A 23,772-nucleotide genomic window follows, 5' to 3' on the forward strand; every position below is an offset into this window, starting at 1 on the left:
ATTTCACTTGTTTCAGTGCAGCACCAAGTTTGTATTTAGTGGACTAATTATATCAAAATCCCCCTATAAAGTAAACAGTTGTGGAAAGTGACAAAGTGCATTTTCTGAAGAGCTTCAGTACAAATTTTAAGTACATGTATTATCTTGAGTGTTTGTTCCTCATGTCAGCTTTTAATTTTACTCTCCATGACTTTTCAGTTACTTGAAAAAGTAAGACAACGGTCATAAAAATTATACTTTATATCCAACAATATATAAAGTAAAGCTGAAACCATTAGCCAACTAACAGAAAATGAATAGGCAACTGTTCTGGTCATCTTAATAAGTTTCATAGTGCCAGCATCAAAAATATGAAGGTTTGTTATAATTTCTTTAAATTATATAAATTTCTATAATTTTTTTTGAATAACAGGTTGGGACTGACAATAAAACATTGTGAAGGTGTCACTTTGGGCTCTGGGTAACTGGGATGGCGTTTCTTGCTATTTTCGGACTTTTTACAAGACAAACAACCAATTGATTAATTGGGGAATAATCATTCATCATTATCATCATTAATAATAAATAAATTGTAAAGAAAAACAGTGAAAAACTTCTTACAAAATGGTGCATCAAGGATGTGTAAAACTTAAACATTGAAAGCATTCAATTTTCTGGATTGAGTACATTTTATCTTTAGATTTTTAATACACTCTTGTTTATAGTTACACACTTTTACTTTAGTGTTGTTTTTTATTCGTAATGCAGTATTTGGAAACAGTGGCGCTGGTACTCGGCTCAGGAGGAGGAGGCCCCTCTAAACACAGAGAACTACGCTACCCACAATTCCACTCGGACACGGGCGCGCCCAGCTGCTCAGTCACATGACGGAGTGTCACGTGTCTCTGCTGTTTTCACCCAGCTGCTGTGATTCGGAGCTGCTCAGTCATTCTCTGACTGAAAACATTAAAGCTGCTGCCTTCGTTTTCTACACGTTATCCTCCGAGCGGCGACGAGGACACAGCGGAAGTAACCGAGGTAGAGACGTCCACACGTGTGTTGTGTGTCCGTAAAGGTGTGTGGTGATTGCTAACTGTTTGCTACTGCAGGTGAGCAGAGGACAACACAAGTTATTGTCACGTTAATGAGAAGTCAAACATGGAGTCTCACTGAACGCCGGTGTGTTTATGTCAGCAGCTGATGGTTGAGGTCACATCAGCACACACAGGTCACACTCTCCGTATCGACCGAGCTGGATTTATTGTTTTATTTGTATGTCTGCTGGCACCAAGAACAGTGTTTTTAAAAGGAGAAACATGTATCTATATTAGTATTAATATCTGTATTGGCTATCCAGCTTGATTGAAACGCTTGTATATATATTTGTGTTTCAGGAAGAGTAAATGAATGTGTGTGTCTCTGTTACAGATCCCTGGTGTGCACCGGGCTGTATGAGAGTCAGGCATCATGGATTTGCAAGGATAAAGGTACGCTCATAAGAATGACTCAAAAATGAACTCAATTCAGTTTTATTTGTATAGAGCCAAATCACGAGATATATTATCTCAAGGTGCTTTACATAGTGACATTGAGACTTTACTAAATTATAGAGAACCCCAACAGTTCCCACCACGAGCAAACACGACTGTGGATTTAAACAGGAAGTAACCTCTAGCTGAGTAATTAATGTCGTATTTAATACAGTGGCCAAAGTCACAAAAACACCAGAAAGTAGAAATACCTGATAAATGTATGCAATGAATGACTGCATGCGACAGGGAGGCAGTAAAAACGCATGGATTCAAACTCTACAATCCACATGGTGAGAAAATACATTTTCAGTTGTGGATTTCAACTTTTTTAAGTAGTGTAGTGTAGAGTGTAAATCTATAGAAAGAGTTTTCCATAAAGTTAGGGCCACAACATTGTAAGAACTACCCCCTTAATTTTTAATCTGGTTCGTGAGACGACCACTTAGCCCTGGTCAGAGATTTCTGTTAACCCTATTTAGATGACCTACTTGGGATTGCTGTACGTATGGAGCATGTCAGTGATGTAAGCAGGAGCCTGACCATGCAGTGCTCCGTATGTGGAATCAAGTATCGTAAAATTAAATCCGACGTTGATGGGAAGCCAGTTTAAGGATGATAAGATACAGGATAGTGTCGCTACAGTATTGTTAATCCAACTGTCACTGTGTTTTTAGTTTTTATGCTTTAGAGATGCATCGTGGTGTAATAGAAATAATTCTACTGGCTAATCCAAACTTTGCTCTAAAGAGCCACAGATGATCAAAACCTGCTAGCCTGGCAACCTGCTATATGTTCACATGTGGGTTAACTGACTAACACATTAGACAAGGATACTGGACCTCAACATGTTAAAAAAGTGACTGAAGATAATTTTCTAATTATTTCTTTATCAAGAAATCATAGTTTCAATTAAAAAATGTATGTCATCCTGTGAGTGAGCATCTCTTTCAGGAAAACAGTATCTGTGAATCTGCCTCTTTTATATTCATTTACACATGAAGTCCAACTGCTCATTTACAGTAATTTACATACTTTGTTGATAAGAAAACGTCTTCAGTTGTTATTTTCCAGTGCATGTGTCTAGAATATGCAAACTATGTTTCTGTACAGGTCGAGCACTGAGTGGCTCCACCATCACACTGGTGATAATTGAGAAACATCAGCTGCTCCTGAAAGTTGTGGATCTAAAGTGGCTGGACAAAAAATATTCCATCTGCACACGAGGGATCATTCGTCCCTTCACTCAGACGTTCTGATCCACTTCACTTCCCCTTGGATTCAGACAGTTGAAAACTGATCTTCAGGTTTTAGTGAGGCTTCACACGCCGAGCCGCAGCCCATCAAGTCATGGCGATCAACGCTGACATGGAGGACTGGGGTGGCATTGGGAGCAGCGACTCTGGAGAACGGGCGTGGCTCCTGCAGAGCCCCAGCGTGGACTCCGTGCAGCACCTTGAGACGGACAGGAGGGGGAGTAGTGGGGTGTCGTCTCTGGCAGCAGTCTTCATTGTGGTGAATGCGGCGCTGGGGGCGGGTCTGCTCAACTTCCCCGCAGCTTTCAATATGGCTGGAGGAGTAACTGCAGGAGTGATGCTTCAAATGGTGAGAGGAGATCGCACGACTCCTGTTCCCTGTTGAATGAAGCACGTGTTCTCCGCTCTAAGCCTTTGCTCTAATTTGGCTGAATGATGTGGCCAAAGTTATATTCAGGCGTTATCGATAAATGTCATATTATTTCCTTTTAGGTTTTAAGACAGATGTTTGCTCCTGAATGAAGGTTGTGGTTTTAAACTCTGAGCAGAGAATGACAATCGTTGTAAACAGCTAAACATTTTACAAACTGAGGTGGATCAGTTAATGTGTTTAAACCTTTTCTACCTGTTTACACAATGCATAAGCATTGTATCAATATTTCAGATTTTGTTGTGTTGCTTTTGATGAAAATTATTGTGATTTGTTTTTGATACTGTTTTATTGCCCACCCCTAGTTTTAATATCACAAATTCGGTTGCAACCCCCCAAAAATTCATTTTTAATTCATCTGATTATAATTTTCCTTGAGGAATATCTTCCCAATTAACTTGAAGTAGTGTCTTAAATTAAAGTCGGCCCTGGAGCCAAAACACACTTCAGTTCAACAGCGAGAAGGAAACAACTCTGGGCAATAATGTCCAATCAAAGCTTTGTAGAAAAAGAATCCTCCTTCGTTTTAGGCTGCGAAACATAAACCCACCAACCTTTTATCAGGCTGATTTATATTTCAACTACTTCAAACCAGTGGAAAAAACATTGTTTCGCCTGATAAATTACTAAAGTTTCTGCCTGATTTGTAAATAACTTCAACTAAACCTGGCTTCAGCACAGACAGACACAGTATTTACATTAGTCTGCAGTGATTGCAGTGATTGAACACATTCCGACTGTCTGTGTTTGTTTAGTGAGCAACGAAGCTACTGATAGACATTGAAATGTGATCTATAACATGATGCTTCCTGTTTCTCTCTTTCAGTTTATGCTGATCTTCATTATCACTGGACTGGTGATTCTCGGCTACTGTTCCAAGGTCTGTGACTTCCTCAACATTCTTTATCTCTCACTGTTTCAACCTTTTGCTCTTTTACTTTCCTCCAACATCTACATTCTCTGATGTCATTATTTATCCTTCATAAGTGCTGGAATTATCAGAGCAGTTTATGCACATTTTTCTTGTCTGGTTGTTCATTAAATAGTAGAGCGTTGCACAAATGATCAGACTTTCACTTCCTGTTTGCCTCGGACTTATGCTTAGATGTTAAAACACTGTGGATTGAGTCAGCACATTTTACACTTTCATCAAGGTCACAGTGGCTTCAAAAACATTGTCTTTGGCCTCTTGAATGTGATATCTCAAGACCGCTTAAGGGAATTTCTTCAACTTTTGATCAGTTGTCACTTTTACGTGATTGTTTCAATTGGGGGAAAAAAAAGTGTGTTGAAATATGTACACAGAAACTGCACTGGTCAGGTAATTATTCATGAAATATAACATTAATACCCTAAAATAAGTTTTTCTAATCTATGCATATTGCCAAACGAACGATGACTGGGAATGTCTAATAACTGCTGATATTTTTTCCAGCCAGTTAATGTATCACTCAGGCTCTAATGTGAAAGTCATATTTGACTTAAAACCTCTTGGTTTTAGTTTAACCCAATTCTATCTGTTTGGTTTCTCCAGGTCAGTAATGAAGGCACCTATCAGGAGGTTGTTCGAGCCACGTGTGGGAAAGTCACAGGAGTCGTATGTGAGGTGGCCATCGCCATCTACACCTTCGGCACTTGCATCGCTTTCTTTATTGTCATAGGGGACCAGCTGGATCGCTGTAAGTATCGCCATTCACCTGCCAGCCACCCTCGGCTTTATTTAGTGCTGATTGTTCTTTCACCTACATTTGCCTGACATTTATTTATCAAAGGGAGACGTCTGGTCGTAGTAGTGTTGATTAGCTTTTTACAAAAGGCAGTGGCATCATTGAAGAGAGCAAAGAGCATCAAGAACAACACCACTCAGCGTTTTCGCTCAGTAAATGTGTCGCTCATGTGATCCACTCTTGCATTTCCTTGCACTGAGATGCTGACTGTGTAGAAATCCTACTCCAGGCTGCTTCTGCAAATAGACGGTGACCTTCCACCTCTTCCTGTCTGTCTTTTGACATGACTGAATGAAGTTGCTGTGACTTCAATTAAGCAAATCTCTGCCGTGTCTACAGCAGTTTGATAATTCCAACTGTGGCACTCTCTTAACTTTTCTCCAGCGTACAGCCTCCCTCCTCATATTCCCCAAGTCGCTCACAGGGAACAATTCTTAAATATCAACCAATGTCAGAAAATGCTCAATATAAATCCAGAGCAGTCCTTTAGCTTCAACGTCGACAAAGGCCAAAATAATATAATCAATATATCGATATAAAAAATCCAGATATCCAAAAATGTAATTACAATAACTTAACTTCCTAATAAACAAAAACAGGAGAAAATGTGCTCAAAAGGAAATTGTCAGTCTACCCCTTCTGACTCTCAAACACAAAGTCATAACAGTCGGTCCTTCTCAAAGGTTTTTGTAAATTCCTGTTTCTGCTTTGCAGTGATAGCAGTTGTGGCTCATGACGCAGACAACACTGGTGGCTTCTGGTACACTGACCGCAAATTCACCATTGTTGTCACTGCAGTCTTGGTTATTCTTCCTCTCTCCATTCCCAAAGAGATTGGATTTCAGAAATACGCCAGGTACACTCCGCTTGATTTCTCACTGAGGATGAAAATCAGTTCATGTTTTCTTGACTCTTTAGGTTTTATCTGATTTGTTCTTCTTTGCAGTGCACTGAGTGTGATGGGAACATGGTATGTTACCATTGTGGTCATTATAAAGTACATCTGGCCAGATAAAGAGGTGACTCCGGGATATGTTCCCACCAGGTGAGTCCGACACTCATTTGATCTTTGTCCGTCGACTCTTTCACACACAAACCTTGTCGCTTTGCTAAATCATTGTTTGTTACAGCGCTGCCTCCTGGACAGCGGTTTTCAATGCAATGCCCACCATATGCTTTGGTTTCCAGGTAATCTCATTTGGTTTAATCTGAGATCATATAATTACACCTTTCTTAATATTGGATTATGATATTGATGGATTATTTTTGTCGTATGCTCTTCCTGCTGACCTCTCTGCAGTGCCATGTCAGCTGTGTGCCGGTGTTCAACAGCATGAGCAAGAAGGATCTCAAACCTTGGGGACTTGTGGTCACACTCGGCATGATAATCTGCCTCTTTGTTTACACAGGAACAGGTACTGTGTCGGTTGGACGGTTAATGTGTTTACTTAAAACACAATGTGCACTCATTAAAATGTCTATGAACTTTGTAACAGGCTGCAGAACGTTTCTCCTCTATTGGTTCTTGGGATCAGATGTATAAAACATTATGCATTGTGTAGCAGCATGTGTCTCGTGATCTGCTGTCAATACTGAAGTTAGCTCTTTGTGTTTGATCAGGCGTCTGTGGCTTCCTGACGTTTGGCTCCAATGTCAGTCAGGATGTGTTGATGTCGTATCCTCCTGATGATATTGCTGTGGCCATTGCAAGAGGTTTTATTGTTATCTGTGTGATCACATCCTATCCCATTCTACACTTCTGTGGCAGGTAAGATACAGTACAAACTATAGCTGCTATAAGCAGCAGTGGGTCGGGGGAGTTCTTCCCTGACTGATGTATCAACTGTACGGAAGCATATTGCATTCGCTGCCTTGTTTTTCTGAATTAATAAGATTATGTTCTGTTTTCATGAGGAATAAAAATCTGCTCTGCTCTCAAAACTGTTTCAGAAAACACAATCTTAATTCATAAAAGCTGAGCAGACTAGTAAAAATGTCATTAGCTCCACATGAACCAAATGTTTGGGATAAGCCTCCCACACGGTAACATTAACTTATTGTCAACATAAACACAGATACTCGAATATCTGAGCTCAGCTAATATCATCTACTGAATCTGCCATGATGATTGATCACTGTACTGATGCTCTGGATCACTGAATAATTTTCAGTGTAGATACTGCACCTAATAAATGTATAGAGAATCGACTAGATGTGTCCAATGATCTACATTAAATATGTCAAAAATATAAAACATTCTAATGTATGACGTTATTTACAGTCCAGGAACAATATGTATTTACAGCATCTTGTTACCTCACAAATGATACAGTTACATTCAGGAGGATCTACAGTTTTATCATTTTAAAAAGTGGGGAGAAAAAAAAGCTCTGGTGTTGAGTCAATATCTTCAGTAAAGTTTTCAGAAACTGTATTGTTGATTTAAAACAGTAATTTGTTGCATTCCTCTTCAGTGATACAGAGAAGTTTTATGATTTATCAATGTTCTTTATGAAACCTATCCGCACTGCTCTCGTGTGTGATCGTGTGGCTCCAGGGCCGTTATCGAAGGGCTTTGGCTGCGTTTCCAAGGCGAGCAGGTGGAAGTGTGCGTGCGACGCGAGCAGAAGAGGAGGATCCTGCAGACCCTGGTGTGGTTCGTCATCACCCTCGTCCTCGCCCTCTTCATCCCAGATATTGGTCGGGTGATCTCTCTGATTGGAGGACTGGCAGCCTGTTTTATCTTCGTCTTTCCGGGTAAAACTGCCCTCAATGAGTTTGCTGCTGTTTCTCGTTTCTGCATTTAAAGGTCAATATCTTTATGCGACGTCTCTTGTACTTGGCAGGTTTGTGTTTGATGCAAGCCAAACTATCAGAGACAGACCGCCGCACTGCCAGGTGAGAGGCTGCTTATTCATGTATGAGTCGGTTAAATCAAAATGTCTCCATGCTCACATACATGGCTGGGTGCTGCACTGTAGCTACACATGAGTAGTGAGGATGTGTGTCGCTGTAGTTTATTCACTCTTTTTGTTCTTTCGCTCACTACCCAAGGCTCATAACCATACGTGAGTGTTGGAACATAGGTTGATCGGTAAATCAACATCTTTGCCTTGCGGCTTAGCTCCCTCTCCACCACGGTCCAGTACAACGCCTGCATACTGCTGCACCGACCCACACTGACTTCATCTTCCCCCTCACTCTGTGAACAAGACCCTGACATGCTTAAACACTTTCACGTGGGGCAGCAACTCACCCACAACCTGGAGAGAGCTATTTGCTATGACTTTATATTTTCATATTTGGTTTATCAAAGCTTTTTATATATTTATTTGTGGTTTCTTTAACTTTGTCCATCTGTTTCAGTGTCGGAAATAAAAATGTTGAATTCAGGTTCTCAGACACTAATGACCTCGTTTTTTTTTTTTACAGCTGGCATGGATTAGTCATCTTTGGTGTTGTCATGGTTGTAATTGGCACCTTCATCTTTGGCCTCACCACAACCAACTCCATCTATCAAGACGTCGTCAGCTAAGAGGAGTGTTCTTCGTCGTTGAATGAGGGGAGTGATTAGTCCTGTGCTGCTAATATGACCAACTGGATAAGACGGAGAAGCATCTCATAACACTCATTTAAACAAAATCAATACCACTGCAGCATGTGACATCCCTGCGCCACACAGAGCTCTGCGCTCAGTCAGGGAGCAGTCGAACACACCATACAATGCCGAGTGACTTCAGACACTTTGCCTTTTTAATTTCTCTTTTATTTAAATTGCATGTTTTATTCTTTTTATGGTGCTTTTAAGTTGCAGTGAAATGGTGTAGTCATTCCACAGGCTTTCCTCGGCTCTGGAGCCTGCATGGGTGACACATTCCTGTTTACAAGAGCTGGAGGAATTTGTATAGATTTTCTTTTTTTTTTTCTTTAGATAACATTGTTTTTGTATTGTAACTCTAAATCGTATCTTTCTTATCATTGAGAATTGACAGGCGCTGGTTCCCACGTCTACACTTTGTCTCTGCTGATAATTGACCCACTTCTCAAGACGTTTGTCTCTTTTTCCAATGACAAATTGAACCGAGTGATGGGTTTGCACACACTAGGACACAACATGGTTATTGAGTGTTGTGTTAACTGCAGGGCTGATTGATTTGTTTACTTCCAGTTTTCAGGTTTTTATACTACATGTATTACACTTTAGAATAGATGCAGGGAGTCATTTTTCTTGGTTTCATAATTAGCTATGAGGTTAAATCATGTTGGTTAAGTTTGTACAAAGCTGCGATCATGAAGCCAAACAGGCCTCAAAAACCGGGTTGGTTACAATGTGTGAAACAGCAAAGTGTCAAACAGGCTGAAAAGCACATGGGGCCATCCACTTTGCACAGATCTGCAGGGTGAGCAAGACGAGCAGCACGTCTTCCGACGGGATGTGAAATCTCAAGTCTCTTCAGGGTGCAGGTTCCTGATAGAGCAGGGTTTTTAAATGACTCCGTAACCGACGGGTTTCAGTCGGCACTTGTACACGCTGCAACTGACAGAGTTCAGGAGAAGACACGTAGTTGAATGTTGAGCAGGAGGTATAACATCGCTCAAGAATGATTTTTTTTTTTTTGCTAAAACCAAAGTGTGAACTTTATGTTGTTTGATGCTCCTCATCTATTCAACACTAACAATGTTATCTGGTAAGATGTAGTAAATTATTTCATGAAATTACTGTTTCAATCAAGTTGCAAATGAATTATAAGTATATTTAACCTGAACAATCAAAGCTAAACTGACTAATCCTGGTTTTACATTTATTTCATTAACTTCAGGAATTCTGTTTGATCCATAATGTAAGACTGAGCCTTGTTTTTACCAGGTTTCAGTCAACTCAGCAATAAGGTGTTTTACCTTTTTAGATGAGGGGCAAATGGTAAAAGGGATTTCTTTGTTTGGGTCCTGGTGGATTAATACAACTTATTTATAGAGGGAAAGAAGCTGCAGTGTAAACATTAATGCTGTGTGGGACCCGACACTGTTCATAGCGTCTGTTTTATTACAATTTCTTTTAAGGTTTTAAATAGTTTTCAACCATTTGAGATTTGTTTTCTTTCTTACTCTTTTGGTGAATTTCCAATTTGTCATTGATTTTCAGGCTGGTAAAATGTTCAACTCTTTTCTGAGGCTTTGTATTAATCAAATCATGTGTCCCTGCTGTCTTACACAGAACTACGACTCTGCAAATATGTCAGTATTAGGAAAATATTTTAAGAACCTACTTATGATGCTCCAATAAATTCCATTCAAAGCATGTGAATGAATCTGACAATCCATGTGTTCAAAAATAACATTTAATAAAAAGACAAATAAAAAGTTACAGCGTTTACCCAGACTGGTTCCATTCCATTTATCTCCTTTAAATCACTTCAGCTACATTTGTTGAAAATATCAATACTGTAGCCATCCTGAAGATGTGAATATCCCCAAAGCTCAATTTTCCCAATTGAATCATCTCAAAATCCAAAGTGATGCACAGAAGAATCAACCGCACAAATGGTAAGGCATACAAAAGCTTAAACTGCATGAAAAATTAAAGTGATAAACGTCCCAAAAATAATTTTCCCTGTTAATCATCTTTCCTGAGATCAACCATGTAAAAAGTGATAGTGCAAAACAGGTTTAGTTGAAATATTCTTGAACCCCGAGATGAGACTTGTTTCAGAAACTAATCATTTAAACCCCCGAGTCAGTTACAGCAGCAACTTTCTCTGGACCTTTATTCAACAGTTTCTCTCTGTTGCCCCCTGCTGGGCTTAGAAGAGCAGTTTGATAATGTGCTCCATCCCCTCAGTAAACAGCTGATATCAGAGCTCATTAATTTGCAGAGGTTTATTTTTGGGGAAAGATTTGAATCCCTTCTGGACAATGTTTGTTACCCAGTTGTGCAAGATATTTAAATGCAAAATAAACATCTGAAGATTCACAGTCAGTTTGAATGTAAATCACTGAAACCATGGGTCTGTCAGACTGAGGTTACAGTCAGATCTATATAACTGATCTACATTTTAATCTTGTGCTGCCATATTACATTTGAATAAATAGTTTCAAACATTTAATCCTACAGTTTATAAACCATTAAGGAAATTACAATCTGCTAAATAATGCAGTTGAATTACGTGGACTAGGCCAAATACAATATAACCGTGTTAACCGACTCTTTTCTACAACACAGGCTGCTGTGTGTTTAAAGACAAAATGTACATTGCCACACATTAGCCTTTGCAGCTCAGCTCTGCTCTTTTATTCCCCCCCCCCCAATTAACCTCATTGAAATCACAATGTCAGAGCTCCACTGATGATGGTTTTTTAATCCCCATTCACCAGGCTCACACTAAACAGAGTAAATATATATTGATGGAACTAACGCAGATCAGTTATTCTGGAACAACAGAAAAACACACTGCCCATCTCAGGGTTCAGTTTATCTGAAGCAGACTACAGGTGAACATATACAGTCTCAGTAGGATCCATTGGTTAGGAAGGACTGGAACATGTGAAGAGCTGGACCTGGAGCCCACTGAGGAACCATGTGGCCGGCACCCTGAAACACAGGACAACAGTATTTCACAATGATGGCACCACATCACAGTGCTTCCCTGGCAGACACTCAACACCACACTGGTGGGTTACCTTGACTGTGAGGAAGGTTATGTTTCCAAACTGTTGGTAGAATCCTGCAATCTGGTCCTCATGAATCCAGTGCTGGTACTTTGTGGTCGCCTGAGAACAGAAGAAGTGTATCTGGTTGTGGTTCTGGATGGAAAAGCCTTAAATATACATGTTTTAGAACATTTCCTTGAATTAACCTTTATGCCGAGATCCTCCACAAACCACTGGTCTCCCAGGAAGTTACAGGCCATGTCAGTGTCTCCGTTGTAGACGAGCGCCCGCAGGCCCAGAGACACCAGCTTCAGATACACCTCCTTCATTGTTGGGTACTGGTTGGTGTAATTCTCTCCAACATCATCACTGTAAAGAAGTGTTCATCATCATCCATCCTGACTGCACATACACAGGACGGCTACAGATGACTGTCAATAGAAAGTCCAGACTGTAACAAGCTGAAATTGATCTTTCACTGTGTTCAAAACCAGGAGGGCTGATGTAGAGTGTACATTCATGTCCAACTCCTCCCACTACCCTGAAATGAATTCAAAATATCCGGAATACAAATGTTGCCATCTTATGCATTTGGAGCCAGAGTCCTCTTGGGAGCAATCAGGGGATGGAGCCGGGTTAGTTGAGTCCCATGATACATGGGATCGACCAATCATGAGTCAGTCTCAACTGTCAATCATGACATTTCACCCTGTTTTTATAGCATCAAATTTACGAATTAAAACCCAACCTATCATAAACAGAAAAAAGGGTGTACATTGACTTTATAATGTTATCTTTAGTTTGGTCCATGTCCCATCCACTTACATGGGTTTATGACCTGTACTGCAGTCGGCCAATAGGTGGCGATCAAGACACTTTGGCTTCAATTTTGGAACGCAGTCGTGTTGTCCATCTTCATATACAGTCTATATATACACACCAGACTGTATATGAAGATGTAGTTTGACAGGTTTATTGGAAATTGAAATATTGTTTAGCTGCCATGAACTCATTTTCCTTTTTATCTTTTCACCAACATATTTTGCATTTCAAATTTGCTTTACGTGTGTTAATGAAGTGTTTTAATGGCTCAGGTGCCACAAGTATTGACTCAAAATGTATACAAGTCTCGAAAACACTGCAATACAGTTTAAAACCGGTCAAACAGATGCCAAATTTACAATCAGATGACCGAACAAAGGTTTCTGGATTTATAAAAGGTGGTAAGAGGAGATCTGATGTAATTTGTTGTGATACAAGCAGGACACAGCCAGAGGAATCAGTTACCTGTAACTGAATTCATGATTTGTCCACAGACTACAAGAGGGACTTAAGATGAAGCCGATTTAATTATAATCATTTCACTGCAACATACCTGCAGATGTCCCATGGTGGCAGTACATCAGGAATGTGTAGAGCCTTCTTCACGTCGCCCCTGTTCAGCCAGTTCATCTGTGCTGTGCTATTTATGCAGGGAGGAACTTCACCCAGGGACACGGAGGAAGTCACTCTGTCTGAAAACTACATTAAAACTAAGTTTAACAATAACACAAGACAATCAGAACGTTAAGCAGAGGTGAAAGGGTAAAACGCTCACCTTGTGTCTCTGCAGAGGTTTCCTGTAGTTCCTAAACAGATGAATCATGCTCCTCTCATAGCCTCTGTGGAATCTATTGGGACCCTCACAGTCCAAGTAGAGGGCGTATTCATTCAGTCCACTGTTATACACGATATCGAAGGCCTCCATCACCTGAAGGGAGACGAGGAAGAAGTGAAATTTGAAAAGAGCGACACTAGAAAATCCAAGTTAGACACCAGTAGAAATAGTGCACATGTTACCAGCTCCTTGCAGGATTCCAATGTGGAGTTGTGAAAGTTACAAGTCCCCTTCTCACAGCAGTTTTTGTTCAGATCCCGCCACAAACTGCACAGACAATAAAAACTTTAAAATTAGAAATCTCTGCATCCACTAATCTGCAGCTTACAACTTCATGTATTTTAACCCATTTACCTTGATCTAAAATTTGACACTCACACTGCCTTATAAACACAAACTAAACATACACGGTATTGTGCCATCTATACTGTATTCCTGCTTTAGTTTCTTGACCATTAGTGGTACACATAAAAACCAAGATACAAAAATGTGGAGAATGTCTGGAGCTACATTTGCATTCTCCCAATCAGCCCCTCAGAGAATTCAGGAGGTCTGAAATGACCTCAACTGTCAAAGCCCTCTTAAAATGTATGTATAGTAAAAAAACAATTCAGAAATTCTAATAATATGTTGATCAAGAAAAACAAGCTGTTGTAGCAGAGAACTGATCTTCATATAACACCCAGTCTCCATTTTACATATAGATGTAATTTACTGTCAAAAGCCACATAGATTACATTAGACTTAACAATGACCCACATTTCATTTCCTCTGATACCTCATATCTCCCATGTTCTGATTAGGGTTGCAAAGGGGTGGAAAATTTCCAGTAAATTTCCGGAAACTTTCCATGGGAAGTTAAGCGCGGGAATTTGGACACTTTTTTGCAAATGTTAGCTTATAACAGGTAACTTAAATGTAGTTGAAAACAAGACTAGGCAAGCCTAGCTCAGCTGGAACCTGGATGCAGCTAGTTGGGAACATTGTCTGCCAGAAACGTAAACCTATGACTTTGTTGTTTTTGAACGTCTTTGTCATTACCTAGCATATTGATTACTTGTTACACTGAAGCCATGTTAATACCAAGTTTATTTGTATACAGTAGGCTAACTTTTTACAGCAGTGAGAGTAGGATGCATGCATGTCCACACAAAAGTACACCATCACCTTGATTACTCGCGGCTGTTGGGGTCCATCAAAAAAGCGCGAGTTGGGCTACTTATCAAAAATAAAAGTAATTACCGCAAATTAAAGGCTGAGCAATAAAAACGTCATTCAAAACTCTATTTTAAAGATGTATGGAATGTAGCACACGCTGTGTTTCTTTGAAAAGGATGTAGCTAGCTATTGTAAACCAAATTGACAGAATTAATGGATTGTTTTATTTTTCTCTCAACCCGACATGATCAAATGCGTCAAATGAAAGTCCGAAGTCCTCTTGTCCGAGAAAGCACGCAGTATCCATTATTAATTGACAACGCAAACAGGTGACTGTATTTATAGTCCACAGGAACAAAATTGTCTTGCTGGCAAGTGGCTAACGTTAGCAATTCTAGATCTTGCAGCATGATCTTGGTTAAAACAACCAAGATCAGGGTTGATGACGTCATCAGCATCGCTTTCTCCTCCGCTGAGCCACAGGAGACATTTAACACCTGTGAACTACTTCCCATTAACTTCCCCTTTGCACTTCACATCCATTTCCTCTAAATTAAAAATATATTCAGAAACCACCAATACTCATCTCCAACATACTGTCACATAGAGGAAACTGCTGAGGTCAGATTTTCATATTTAAGTCCATCGTTCCTGCAGGTTGATAAGTTTTCGCTGACCGGGTTCTATCCTGAGATCCACATAGAGACAGTAGAGTTCTACTCACAAATGGATTAAGTGAAAAATGTCATTTTTAAAATTTGTATTAGAAATGTTTGCACGCATGTCTGCTTATGACAAAACAAAATGTTTATATTTATGTCTGTATATGACAAGGTAAATACAGTTAGTATAAATTACCCCAAAGTTTCCAGTTTATTCCCATGGAAAGTTTCCAACTTTGAATATTCCCGGAATTCTGCAACCCTAGTTCTGATCACAGCTATTTTATCCAAAATTAAACATCAAGCACAGAAACAAGGCTTTAATATTTGTATAGTATTCCTCGTAGTAAAAAGGAAACAAGCTTCCTCTACAATGTGCCACTTACTCGTCTCCAAAGAGGCCGTGGTAGTAACCAAAGTAGATCAAAGTTTGGTCATTGAGAGCAAAGCTGCTGATTCCGTTTCCCACTGCGAAGCCCTGAAAACAAGTCATTGTTCAAAGAGAACAGATTTATCCAACTGAAAGTAAACCTGGCTTAGTTCCTCTGAAGGGCAGAGTTTCCATCATCAGACTGTATTGTGGAAGCAGTACTGACAGAGAGCAGCTGATCATGCTGGTGATACAAAACAAACAGACTCACCTTGAAGTTGATCCGGGCAGGTCCTGTAGCCACGAGCAGGCTGAGGGTTGGGGCATAGACTCCACCGTAACTTTCTCCAAAGATGAAGAAGTCATTTCGAGTGAAATTTGGGAACTTGGTAAAGAAACCCTGCAGCGCTGCATAGTTGTCAGCAGCAACCTAAGAGAACATATGAAATTATTTCTTATCCAGTTTGTTCTGATAGTTTTCTTTGCTTTTTAAATCTCCTACAATTAACAGAACTCACCTGGTTGTCATTGGTTGTGTAGTTGTGGTCATCAGAGTAGGAGTATCCCACCCCTGCTGGAGATTCCAGATACAGCACGTTGGCGATCTTGTTCCAGCTGAATTTGTTCTCATACAGTGTGGCCCCGTTATCGTTCACCTGAAAAGTTCAAATTCAACAGTGCCGACTCAGATTGACGTTACATTCAGTGCACAGGTATAAACGTATGCACACAGTGAGCATGCTCACATGGAACGGTCCATTCTCTGACAGCAATCCATCCAGCGAGCTGCAGCCTGGGCCTCCATTCAGCCAGAGCACCAGAGGGTCGTTGAGCGGGTCCCTCTGAGAGGTCACGAACCTGCAGGGGATCAGGACCACGGTCAGAGAGGCCGAACTGCACCATACAGGTCAATACTCAAGTTTGCTTCCCAACTTTTGCACATATGAGAGTTTCTATCTTTTTAACCGAATGGACCGACATCTGTACACCTTCACACCACATTAAACAAAACAACGTTAGCCTTTTCTAAAATAACTTATGACACTCCAAATATGTGTGCAAGGATTCACAATTTTTCGTAGTGACATTATGCTACAAGGTGAATGTTTTTGTCAAAGAAATTAAATCCTCGTGTGTGTTGCTGTTGGATAACAGCCCAGGTCACTTCACTGCTATAGTTCACATCCTCAGGAGCGTTTCAAAGGACTCTGCGGGCCAGGGGCACATAGGTGGTGAGGTTATTAATTATTACAGTTTGTCAGAGGGGAAGTTTCACTGCAGAACTGTTGATGCCTGACGGACATGTTGCTTACAAGTACTTATACTAAAGTGCAGGAAGCTGTTGTGCTGCAGCGACCTCCCTCTCCAGGTGCGTAGACACGAAGAGAGATGCCCAGTAGGTGTGAGGACAAACATTCACGCATCTGCTTTCCACGCTTCCACCACAGTTTCTTACCAGTAATGGAAAAACCTCCCCGGTCCTACTCGCAGGTACCCGGACCACTGCCGGTAGTTGGGCTTGAACATCATACCCGGCAGTTGTGTCACCTCGTCCGGGGCGTACTGAGCCCAGGAGCCGAGCTGCAGCACGGCGAGCAAACACAGCAGCAGCCCGCAGGACAACATCAGCGAGCCGAACACAGCCGCTGACGACGGAGACGGAAACAGCCCGAGTGTGTTCACGAGAGAAGACGGTTTCAAAACCAGAGACTCAACTTCCTCCTCTGTCCTGCTCCACAGCTCCGCGTGCAGGTCATATGATTGCTGCTGAGGGTCACGTGACCAGCGTCTGAGTCCGCACTGCGTTATATACAGTCCGCGCGCGCACACAAACACGCACACACACACACACACACACACACACACACACACACACACACACACAAACACCCAGATTTCCCCCCAGATCCTAACCAATCACCACTCTCCCTTTCTGTAAGTGGCTCAATCCTAACCCAATCAGAGGTTGCGAAGAGGCGGGACATCGTTCCCCTCGAGTGGTAATGAGTAAAAGTTTCAAAAGCAAGTGAGAAAGATTACAAACGTGTTCTTTCGTTATATGGGTACATTTAACTGTTATTATATATTTTACTGTTTTATTCTTAAAGTATTTATTGTCATCAGTTTGTCATGTTAAACCCAGAAACTCTGGCACTGATTGAGCACATTTAGCTCAGCACAGTGATAGGGAGTAAACAACACCAATCACAAAGAGGCTTTTTAAAGGCAGAATTAAACAGGATTCAATGAAATTACAATGATAAAGATATTGCAGTTAATATAGACATGACATATATTTAGTTTTATGCAAAGGTTCTGGGACAAATAACATATTTTGCTGATTTCTGGAGTAAACTAAAGCAAATGCAACCTCTGCACCAAACATATTTAACATTTGCCTTTCTTCAAACATTCAAAATAAATAGTGATTGTGACATGCAAATATTTGGGTGGCCTAATAGTTGTAAAGCCTCAGAACTTTACATTGAAAGGGAATCCATCAATTCAATAATTGCTATTGCAATTGTCTGATGAGCATGCATTCTCTGACTCTTCAAACCGTGTTGTATCATTTAACCATGGGCTCTTCTGAGCAACTGACTCATAATGTGTCATGAGGCAGGAGAGGCTATAAAAAGGTAAATACACGCTTCCAGTTTTCCACTGTCTGAAATGTCAGAAATGACCATTAAGGGGAACTGTGAAAGTATAGACAAGATTTGGACAAGAGCAGATATAACATTTACCATTAACCTCATCACAAAGGCCAACACCCTACTTATGCATATGATTAAGAAAGAGTAGTTTTGGTCTGTTGCAAACACATAAAGTTAAAGTTGAGCTTTTTGGCTACAAAACCAAGCAAACATTTGATGGAAAGAAAATCTTGTCATTCTGCCAGCTGTTGTGCATACAGGTGCAGATATCTTGCTTTGGGGTTGTCCAGAGGAGAATGAATCCCACTGATTATCAACAAATTCTGGATGCAAACAAAAAGTGTAAAAATATCTCAGGAGTTGTGAAGATCTGCAGGAAGAGTGGGTGGAAACAATTAAACCCAGACTGAAAGACAGAAATAATCTGACTGTTACAAGTGTTTGCGAGCTGTGATATCTGCCAAAGATTCAGATTGCCCACAGTTCATAATTTAACTTCTTGCAGGAGCAAATACACAGATGTTATAACATCTGTGGTCCCTCAATGAGTCAAGAGGAACAATACCAGGACCCTCAAGCAGCTAAATGGAACTTAGCCATCATTAAGATTACAAAAAAAACAATTAAAACAAACCACAAAGACATGCAGGTACATCCATTTTTATTCAATAACATTAGCATTGCTGGGTATCAAGGCTCTCTAGATTTGAAATAAGTAGGTTGGATGTACATATGATTACTAACAGAGAAGAGCAGTCAACTGCCAGCACAGCCCCAGACCGCCGGTCAATGGACCAACAATAGCCCAGGTTCACTACAACATTTAATCATTTCATTAATTTCACTCATTTGTTTGGGAATCTGAATATAAAGTACAGAACCAACTAATGACAGGGCATTTGTCAGGCATTGTCCTGGTGACAAGCACTTGTGTCAATAATATTGATTCATATTTATCTGAGAACATTGGGGTCTTGTCCTTGTTTTTTTTTTTCCTTGGACTTTGGGGTTTTTAACAACCTGGAAGGAGTTAATTTACAATGAACACTTGGTGGATTAACTATAGGCTTAAATTTAAATGTCACTAATAGTTGTGGGCCAGAAAATAAATAAACCAGGAGGCTACAGAACACCACAGTCCACACAATAGATGATAGATGGTGGTGGTGAGATCTGTACAACTTAGGTCAATGCTCAGGAAATGAAACTCAAGCAAGACTCCCTCTGGGTTAATGTTTTGAAATGTAATAGGAAACACACGAAGTAAAATGTTTTAATGATACCATCAAAAGTGAGAGAGGAGACATCAGAGCAGTGAAACGACGTGACCTTTATTTTGAAGGCAGGTCCATACGGCTACCGTGATAATCACTGTCTGCAGATCAGAATTTGACGGAAGATAAATTAAGTTGTAATTATAAACTTATATCACATGTCTGTTGTCGTCGTCAGGACTGTTAGCATTAGCTTATTAGCATCAGTAGCAACTTTAATCCGCCGTTCTGACAACGATCCAGGTGAAATCAATCACATTTAGTTATTTTCACCTTTCTCACTGAAGTCACGCAGATATTATGACTGTGTTTACATATAAGTGCCTTTTAAAACACAGCAGTCATAAATAAATCATTTTGATTTGTATTAATTCAAACTTTGTGACTGAAAAGCTGCACAGAATGTCAGTATTCCCGGTACCACCTTTTCACAATAAACCTCCCTCAGTAAGCGCTGACGAGTGGTGAGAGTAGAGACGAGAAGAGCACGATGATGCGTTTTATTCCCTGTGCGGTTTATTTACCCTGTGTGTGTTCAAATTCTCTTAAAACACACAAAGCGAGCTCATACCGGAAACGCTGAGAATATCTAACTTCTAAACAAAGTATTTCCGGTTGTGTGAGGCGGGTCCGACGCGGCTGATTCAAACAACAGAGAGCGACTGTGTTTGTTTTGCTTCTGTGTCCCGCAGAGGAGCAACAAGGATCCCGGGGAGGAGGCCGCCATGTCCGACCAGGCCACTGGAAAGTCCAGAGAACTGAGTAGCCTCCGTCTGCTCACCACCCAGTTCGTCCAGTTACTGCAAGAAGCAAAGGGAGGACTGCTGGACCTCAAAGTGGTACGTGTGTTTACAGTGTGTGTGTGTGAGAGAGAGAGAGAGAGAGAGAGTGTGTGTGTGTGTGTGTGTGTGTGTGTGTGTGTGTGTGTGTGTGTGTGTGTGAGAGAGACTGAGAGTGTGAGAGAGAGAGTGTGAGAGGGTGTGTATGTGCAGATTGATCGATAATGACAATAGCTGGCTGTAGCCCCAAGAATGTTTAGAGGTCTCAGACTTTATCAGACCCCATTGTACAAATGTCCAGCTGTACACCATACATACTCTTTAAATAAACATAAACTTATAACACTATAAAGATCCTGCATTGAGGAATAAAAACTCTCTTAGGATGAGGCTGAAGAAACTGTGGTGGACGAGTTTTGTTTTATTCTTTCAGGCTATCAGGCTCCTGGCTGTCAGACGGAAAAGGCGAATCTATGACATCATAAATGTGTTGGAGGGCATTGGACTCATTAGTAGGGTGTCAAGCCGCTATATAAAGTGGAAGTAAGTTTTTATTCCTGCCTTGTGTGCATGCATTTGGTCAAGAATGTTGTGCCGAATACATTTCACAATAAAATACACATGCATTCTTTAAATCAGGGATACGATGCCAGGACAGAATGTTTTCCAGTTAAACCACAGACTGACCCAGTTAAAGTTGGAGGTGAAGGACCTGAAGGAGATAGAGTTGATGTTGGACCTGCAGAGAATGTGGGTCAAACAGAGCATCAGACACACGACAGAAGACTGCAGCAAATATCCTTTTCATGCCCATTTACTCTAGAATGCATGGATTTTCAACAACGTTATTTTATGTTATTAATCTACCGCTATTTACAAAAACATCTAGCAGAGATTGGAGAAATGTGGGTATTTGTAAGTGTAAATAAGATGTTGAATAGACTTGTGATCAGATTTAATGCAAGTTGTACCTTTATGGCAGAAAATGCAGTATGTTATTAGGCAAATCTATTCATTATTATAGTAAAGGTGTTTTATCAAAGTATGGCCGCCTGTCACACAGCAACTAGCTCTGGGAACTATCGCAGTATTTTCATGTTGAACCTTAATTCAGATCAACCCTGAATTATGTGAATCATGAAGATATCTGCAACTGCTTCAGTGGTAACGTATCATCATTCACTTTCTCAACGGTTTGTGTCGGCTGCGTATCATTGATGCAGTGAAAAATCATCCAAATGGAAACATTTTCATTCTATAGAGGAAAGCTTTGAGTCCGTGCAGTGAAAAACACACACTTTGTTTTTGCCGAACATAAAAGCCAACTCTGCTGCTGTTGAGTTGCATTGATGGGGTTGTCTGTTGTAAAACTAAGAGATGGAAGAATAATAAAAAACAATGTAAAACAGCATAGACATTTAGGTACTTGCCATAAAGTCTGTGTAGTCTTCACTGGATTTATACCCGCCATGAAAGACACCGCATTGCAGCATAGAATCGGCCGTCATGCAGCTACACAAACATTTATGTATAAAATCTCGACAGTGCTTGCATCACCACGGCAGCTGACAGTTTGTGGTTTTTCACTAGACTCGAAATATATGAAGACCAAAATAAATTTTGACTTTACAGTGTCTCATGTCTCATCAGGCCACACACTCCTGGCGGTACGAGCACCATCTGGCACAAAGTTTGACGTTCCCATACCCAAAGCTGTAAGTCCTGCATCACTGGATCCTACTGTGGCCTAATGTTTTGTTGCTGTTGCTGCCTTTACTTCAGATGGAATGACTTTGTGTGTGCGTACATCTTCTTTCAGACTGAGAACAGGCCAGCCAAGTACCAGGTCCATCTGAAAAGCATCAGCGGTCCCATAGATGTCCTACTCCTTAACAAACTCTCTGCCGGCTCTGCTCCTGTCGTACTGCCGGTCCCACCACCAGAAGAAATTTTACGGAAGGCCAAGTTGGCAATGTCCTCTTCACATGCGACAGAAAGCAACGCTAAATCAAGACAGGCGGCCACAGAGGACATGCAGCAGCAGCTTCATACATCGCCGCGTATTAACACTGCGCTCAACAGAATGCGTTCACCTTTTTGTGAGTATTTTGGTTTCTGCCGCTTCTGTTAGTGTTTTTGTTGATTGGCCACTGAAAGAGAAATCTAACACTCTGTTTCAGCTTGGACTCGACCCTCTGCCATATAGATCCAAAGTCTCTGTCGGAAAGAAAATATCTTTGCATTGAACTTCAGGTGCAGGAACAATAAAGTGATATCACATGTGTGACAATCACTATTTATTTTTCTTTGTAAAAAGAAGAATGAATAAGAGTGGAAGAGCTGAGGTTACCTTTATCATTACCTCAAGGGGGTTATGCTTTTATCAGCGTTCTTTTGTTTGTTGTTGAGCAGGATTATAAAAACTACTTAACCGATTTCCATACATTTTATTGAGGGGTGGGGCATGACCTAAAGAGGAAACAATACAATTTTAGAGCAGATCCAGATAAATGAGCAGACTAAATAAAAGGCTTCACTTGCTTAAACATGGCAGATGGGGCGTTAGCATTTGTGAGTTCCTTTCTAGTTTTAGACTGTCAGTTAATTGTACAGTATAAAAAGTGAAAAATCGAATTAATTAGTAAAAATCTTGTTTCCAGTGCAAAATTTATCAAGGGAACTGAGGGACCTACTAGACCCATCTAAAGGTAAAGCTCTTGTTGGTGAAGTGACGCTGACTTATTGATGTTCATTAAATTTTGAAAGTCAATTTGACCGTGTACTAGTTTATGATTAACTGTGTCTCCTCCCTCATTTGTTTGCAGAAATAATGAATACAGAAATAATCACAAAGCTTATGACCTCTGAAGGTAAGTCCACTTTATTTTCTGGCTTTCTTATCTATTCACTATCAGTATTTGTAGAGTTTTCCCAATAATCACGTGTATATTTCTGCTCCTCAGTTATTTCTTCACTCTTCCGAGCACCGCCACCGCCACCAGCTGAGCGTGAAAACCTGTATAATCTGGATGAAAGTGAAAACCTCTTTGACCTCCCGCTACTCAATGTTTGACCATGAACTGTTGTAATAAGATTTCAAAAGTAAGAGTTGTAAAGAGCAGTCAGTTTTTAAATAGTTACTTGATTTAACAATTAATAAACAAATGATTTTGAACATTGTGTCCATCTTATGCATATTCATATACATAACAAAAATACCAGAACACAAAAACACAATCTAAAAACCTCAGTTAAACCAAGACCTCTTTGACAGCGTCACCTATAAGAACAAAGTGTTACAGTAACTACAGGAGCTGATTGGATGGTTTGAAATACAATACACAAGTTTTACTTTGATGAGCTAAATGCTGATGTTGTGCTAATACGCAGGTAAAATGTTTAATGATCACCATCACATTTAGCCAAAAAAATCTAAAAAGTCCACCTCATGGTGGCGCAAGAGAACTACAGGAACTATGAATGCCTGAAGACAGTGTCAACATCATCCATCCAGTAGATTTTTCTGTCTTGACCAAAGTAATGGACTCTTTGAGTGTGATTTATTCATTTTCAGCAGTAAACCATTTTTCTGGTATATAAAAAATGTGTAAATGCAGATTGTTTTGGCAACAAGTAAACTGAAACT

General features: G+C 40.4%; 3 protein-coding genes across 6 annotated transcripts; 2 read left to right on the top strand and 1 right to left on the bottom strand.

Annotated features, from left to right (window-relative positions):
• The first annotated feature begins 879 nt into the window (after nucleotides 1–879).
• On the top strand, nucleotides 880–10,293 carry slc38a7 (solute carrier family 38 member 7). 4 transcript variants are annotated; one of them, XM_047339629.1, is made up of 13 exons: nucleotides 880–1,054; nucleotides 1,408–1,466; nucleotides 2,622–3,113; nucleotides 4,021–4,074; nucleotides 4,729–4,873; nucleotides 5,636–5,777; nucleotides 5,868–5,966; nucleotides 6,052–6,109; nucleotides 6,222–6,336; nucleotides 6,542–6,689; nucleotides 7,479–7,678; nucleotides 7,768–7,819; nucleotides 8,354–10,293. In XM_047339629.1, exons 3-13 carry the CDS (start codon nucleotides 2,859–2,861, stop codon nucleotides 8,454–8,456), a joined length of 1,371 nt encoding a protein of 456 aa, XP_047195585.1. In that variant the 5' UTR covers nucleotides 880–1,054; nucleotides 1,408–1,466; nucleotides 2,622–2,858; the 3' UTR covers nucleotides 8,457–10,293. The 4 variants fall into 4 exon arrangements, with proteins under 4 accessions (XP_047195585.1, XP_035009859.1, XP_035009877.1 ...); XM_035153968.1 differs by lacking the exon at nucleotides 8,354–10,293 and adding an exon at nucleotides 8,046–8,343; XM_035153959.1 differs by lacking the exon at nucleotides 8,354–10,293 and adding an exon at nucleotides 8,046–8,343 and having other exon boundaries at nucleotides 935–1,017.
• si:ch211-122f10.4 (cathepsin A-like) lies at nucleotides 10,243–17,247 on the bottom strand. The gene is made up of 11 exons (XM_035153997.2): nucleotides 16,873–17,247; nucleotides 16,163–16,274; nucleotides 15,935–16,072; nucleotides 15,688–15,846; nucleotides 15,433–15,524; nucleotides 13,409–13,493; nucleotides 13,167–13,319; nucleotides 12,945–13,090; nucleotides 11,776–11,938; nucleotides 11,600–11,689; nucleotides 10,243–11,510 (listed from the first exon to the last, which is right to left on the bottom strand). Exons 1-11 carry the CDS (start codon nucleotides 17,040–17,042, stop codon nucleotides 11,427–11,429), a joined length of 1,392 nt encoding a protein of 463 aa, XP_035009888.1. The 5' UTR covers nucleotides 17,043–17,247; the 3' UTR covers nucleotides 10,243–11,426.
• Nucleotides 17,248–19,797: 2,550 nt separating this feature from the next.
• Nucleotides 19,798–23,301, top strand: LOC118109921 (transcription factor E2F4). Its single transcript, XM_035157390.2, has 9 exons — nucleotides 19,798–20,186; nucleotides 20,560–20,669; nucleotides 20,766–20,921; nucleotides 21,247–21,290; nucleotides 21,777–21,841; nucleotides 21,946–22,225; nucleotides 22,787–22,834; nucleotides 22,952–22,996; nucleotides 23,090–23,301. The coding sequence occupies exons 1-9, from the start codon at nucleotides 20,073–20,075 to the stop codon at nucleotides 23,197–23,199; spliced, it is 972 nt and encodes a 323-aa protein (XP_035013281.1). The 5' UTR covers nucleotides 19,798–20,072; the 3' UTR covers nucleotides 23,200–23,301.
• The last annotated feature ends 471 nt before the right edge of the window (nucleotides 23,302–23,772 follow it).

Source organism: Hippoglossus stenolepis, chromosome 1 (genome assembly GCF_022539355.2).
Source record: "Hippoglossus stenolepis isolate QCI-W04-F060 chromosome 1, HSTE1.2, whole genome shotgun sequence".
NCBI lineage: Eukaryota > Metazoa > Chordata > Actinopteri > Pleuronectiformes > Pleuronectidae > Hippoglossus > Hippoglossus stenolepis.

Excerpts from the sequence above, each read along its gene's own strand:
- slc38a7 (XM_035153968.1), top strand. The coding sequence starts at position 2,859 with ATGGCGATCAACGCTGACATGGAGGACTGGGGTGGCATTGGGAGCAGC. Across the intron at positions 3,114-4,020 it reads CAGGAGTGATGCTTCAAATG|TTTATGCTGATCTTCATTAT; the intron begins GTGAGAGGAGAT and ends TCTCTCTTTCAG. Across the intron at positions 5,778-5,867 it reads GGATTTCAGAAATACGCCAG|TGCACTGAGTGTGATGGGAA; the intron begins GTACACTCCGCT and ends TCTTCTTTGCAG.
- si:ch211-122f10.4 (XM_035153997.2), bottom strand. The coding sequence starts at position 17,042 with ATGTTGTCCTGCGGGCTGCTGCTGTGTTTGCTCGCCGTGCTGCAGCTC. Across the intron at positions 15,525-15,687 it reads CTGCCCGGATCAACTTCAAG|GGCTTCGCAGTGGGAAACGG; the intron begins GTGAGTCTGTTT and ends ACTTGTTTTCAG. Across the intron at positions 11,690-11,775 it reads TGGAGGATCTCGGCATAAAG|GCGACCACAAAGTACCAGCA; the intron begins GTTAATTCAAGG and ends TTCTGTTCTCAG.
- LOC118109921 (XM_035157390.2), top strand. The coding sequence starts at position 20,073 with ATGTCCGACCAGGCCACTGGAAAGTCCAGAGAACTGAGTAGCCTCCGT. Across the intron at positions 20,670-20,765 it reads AGCCGCTATATAAAGTGGAA|GGATACGATGCCAGGACAGA; the intron begins GTAAGTTTTTAT and ends TCTTTAAATCAG. Across the intron at positions 20,922-21,246 it reads ACGACAGAAGACTGCAGCAA|CCTGAATTATGTGAATCATG; the intron begins ATATCCTTTTCA and ends ATTCAGATCAAC.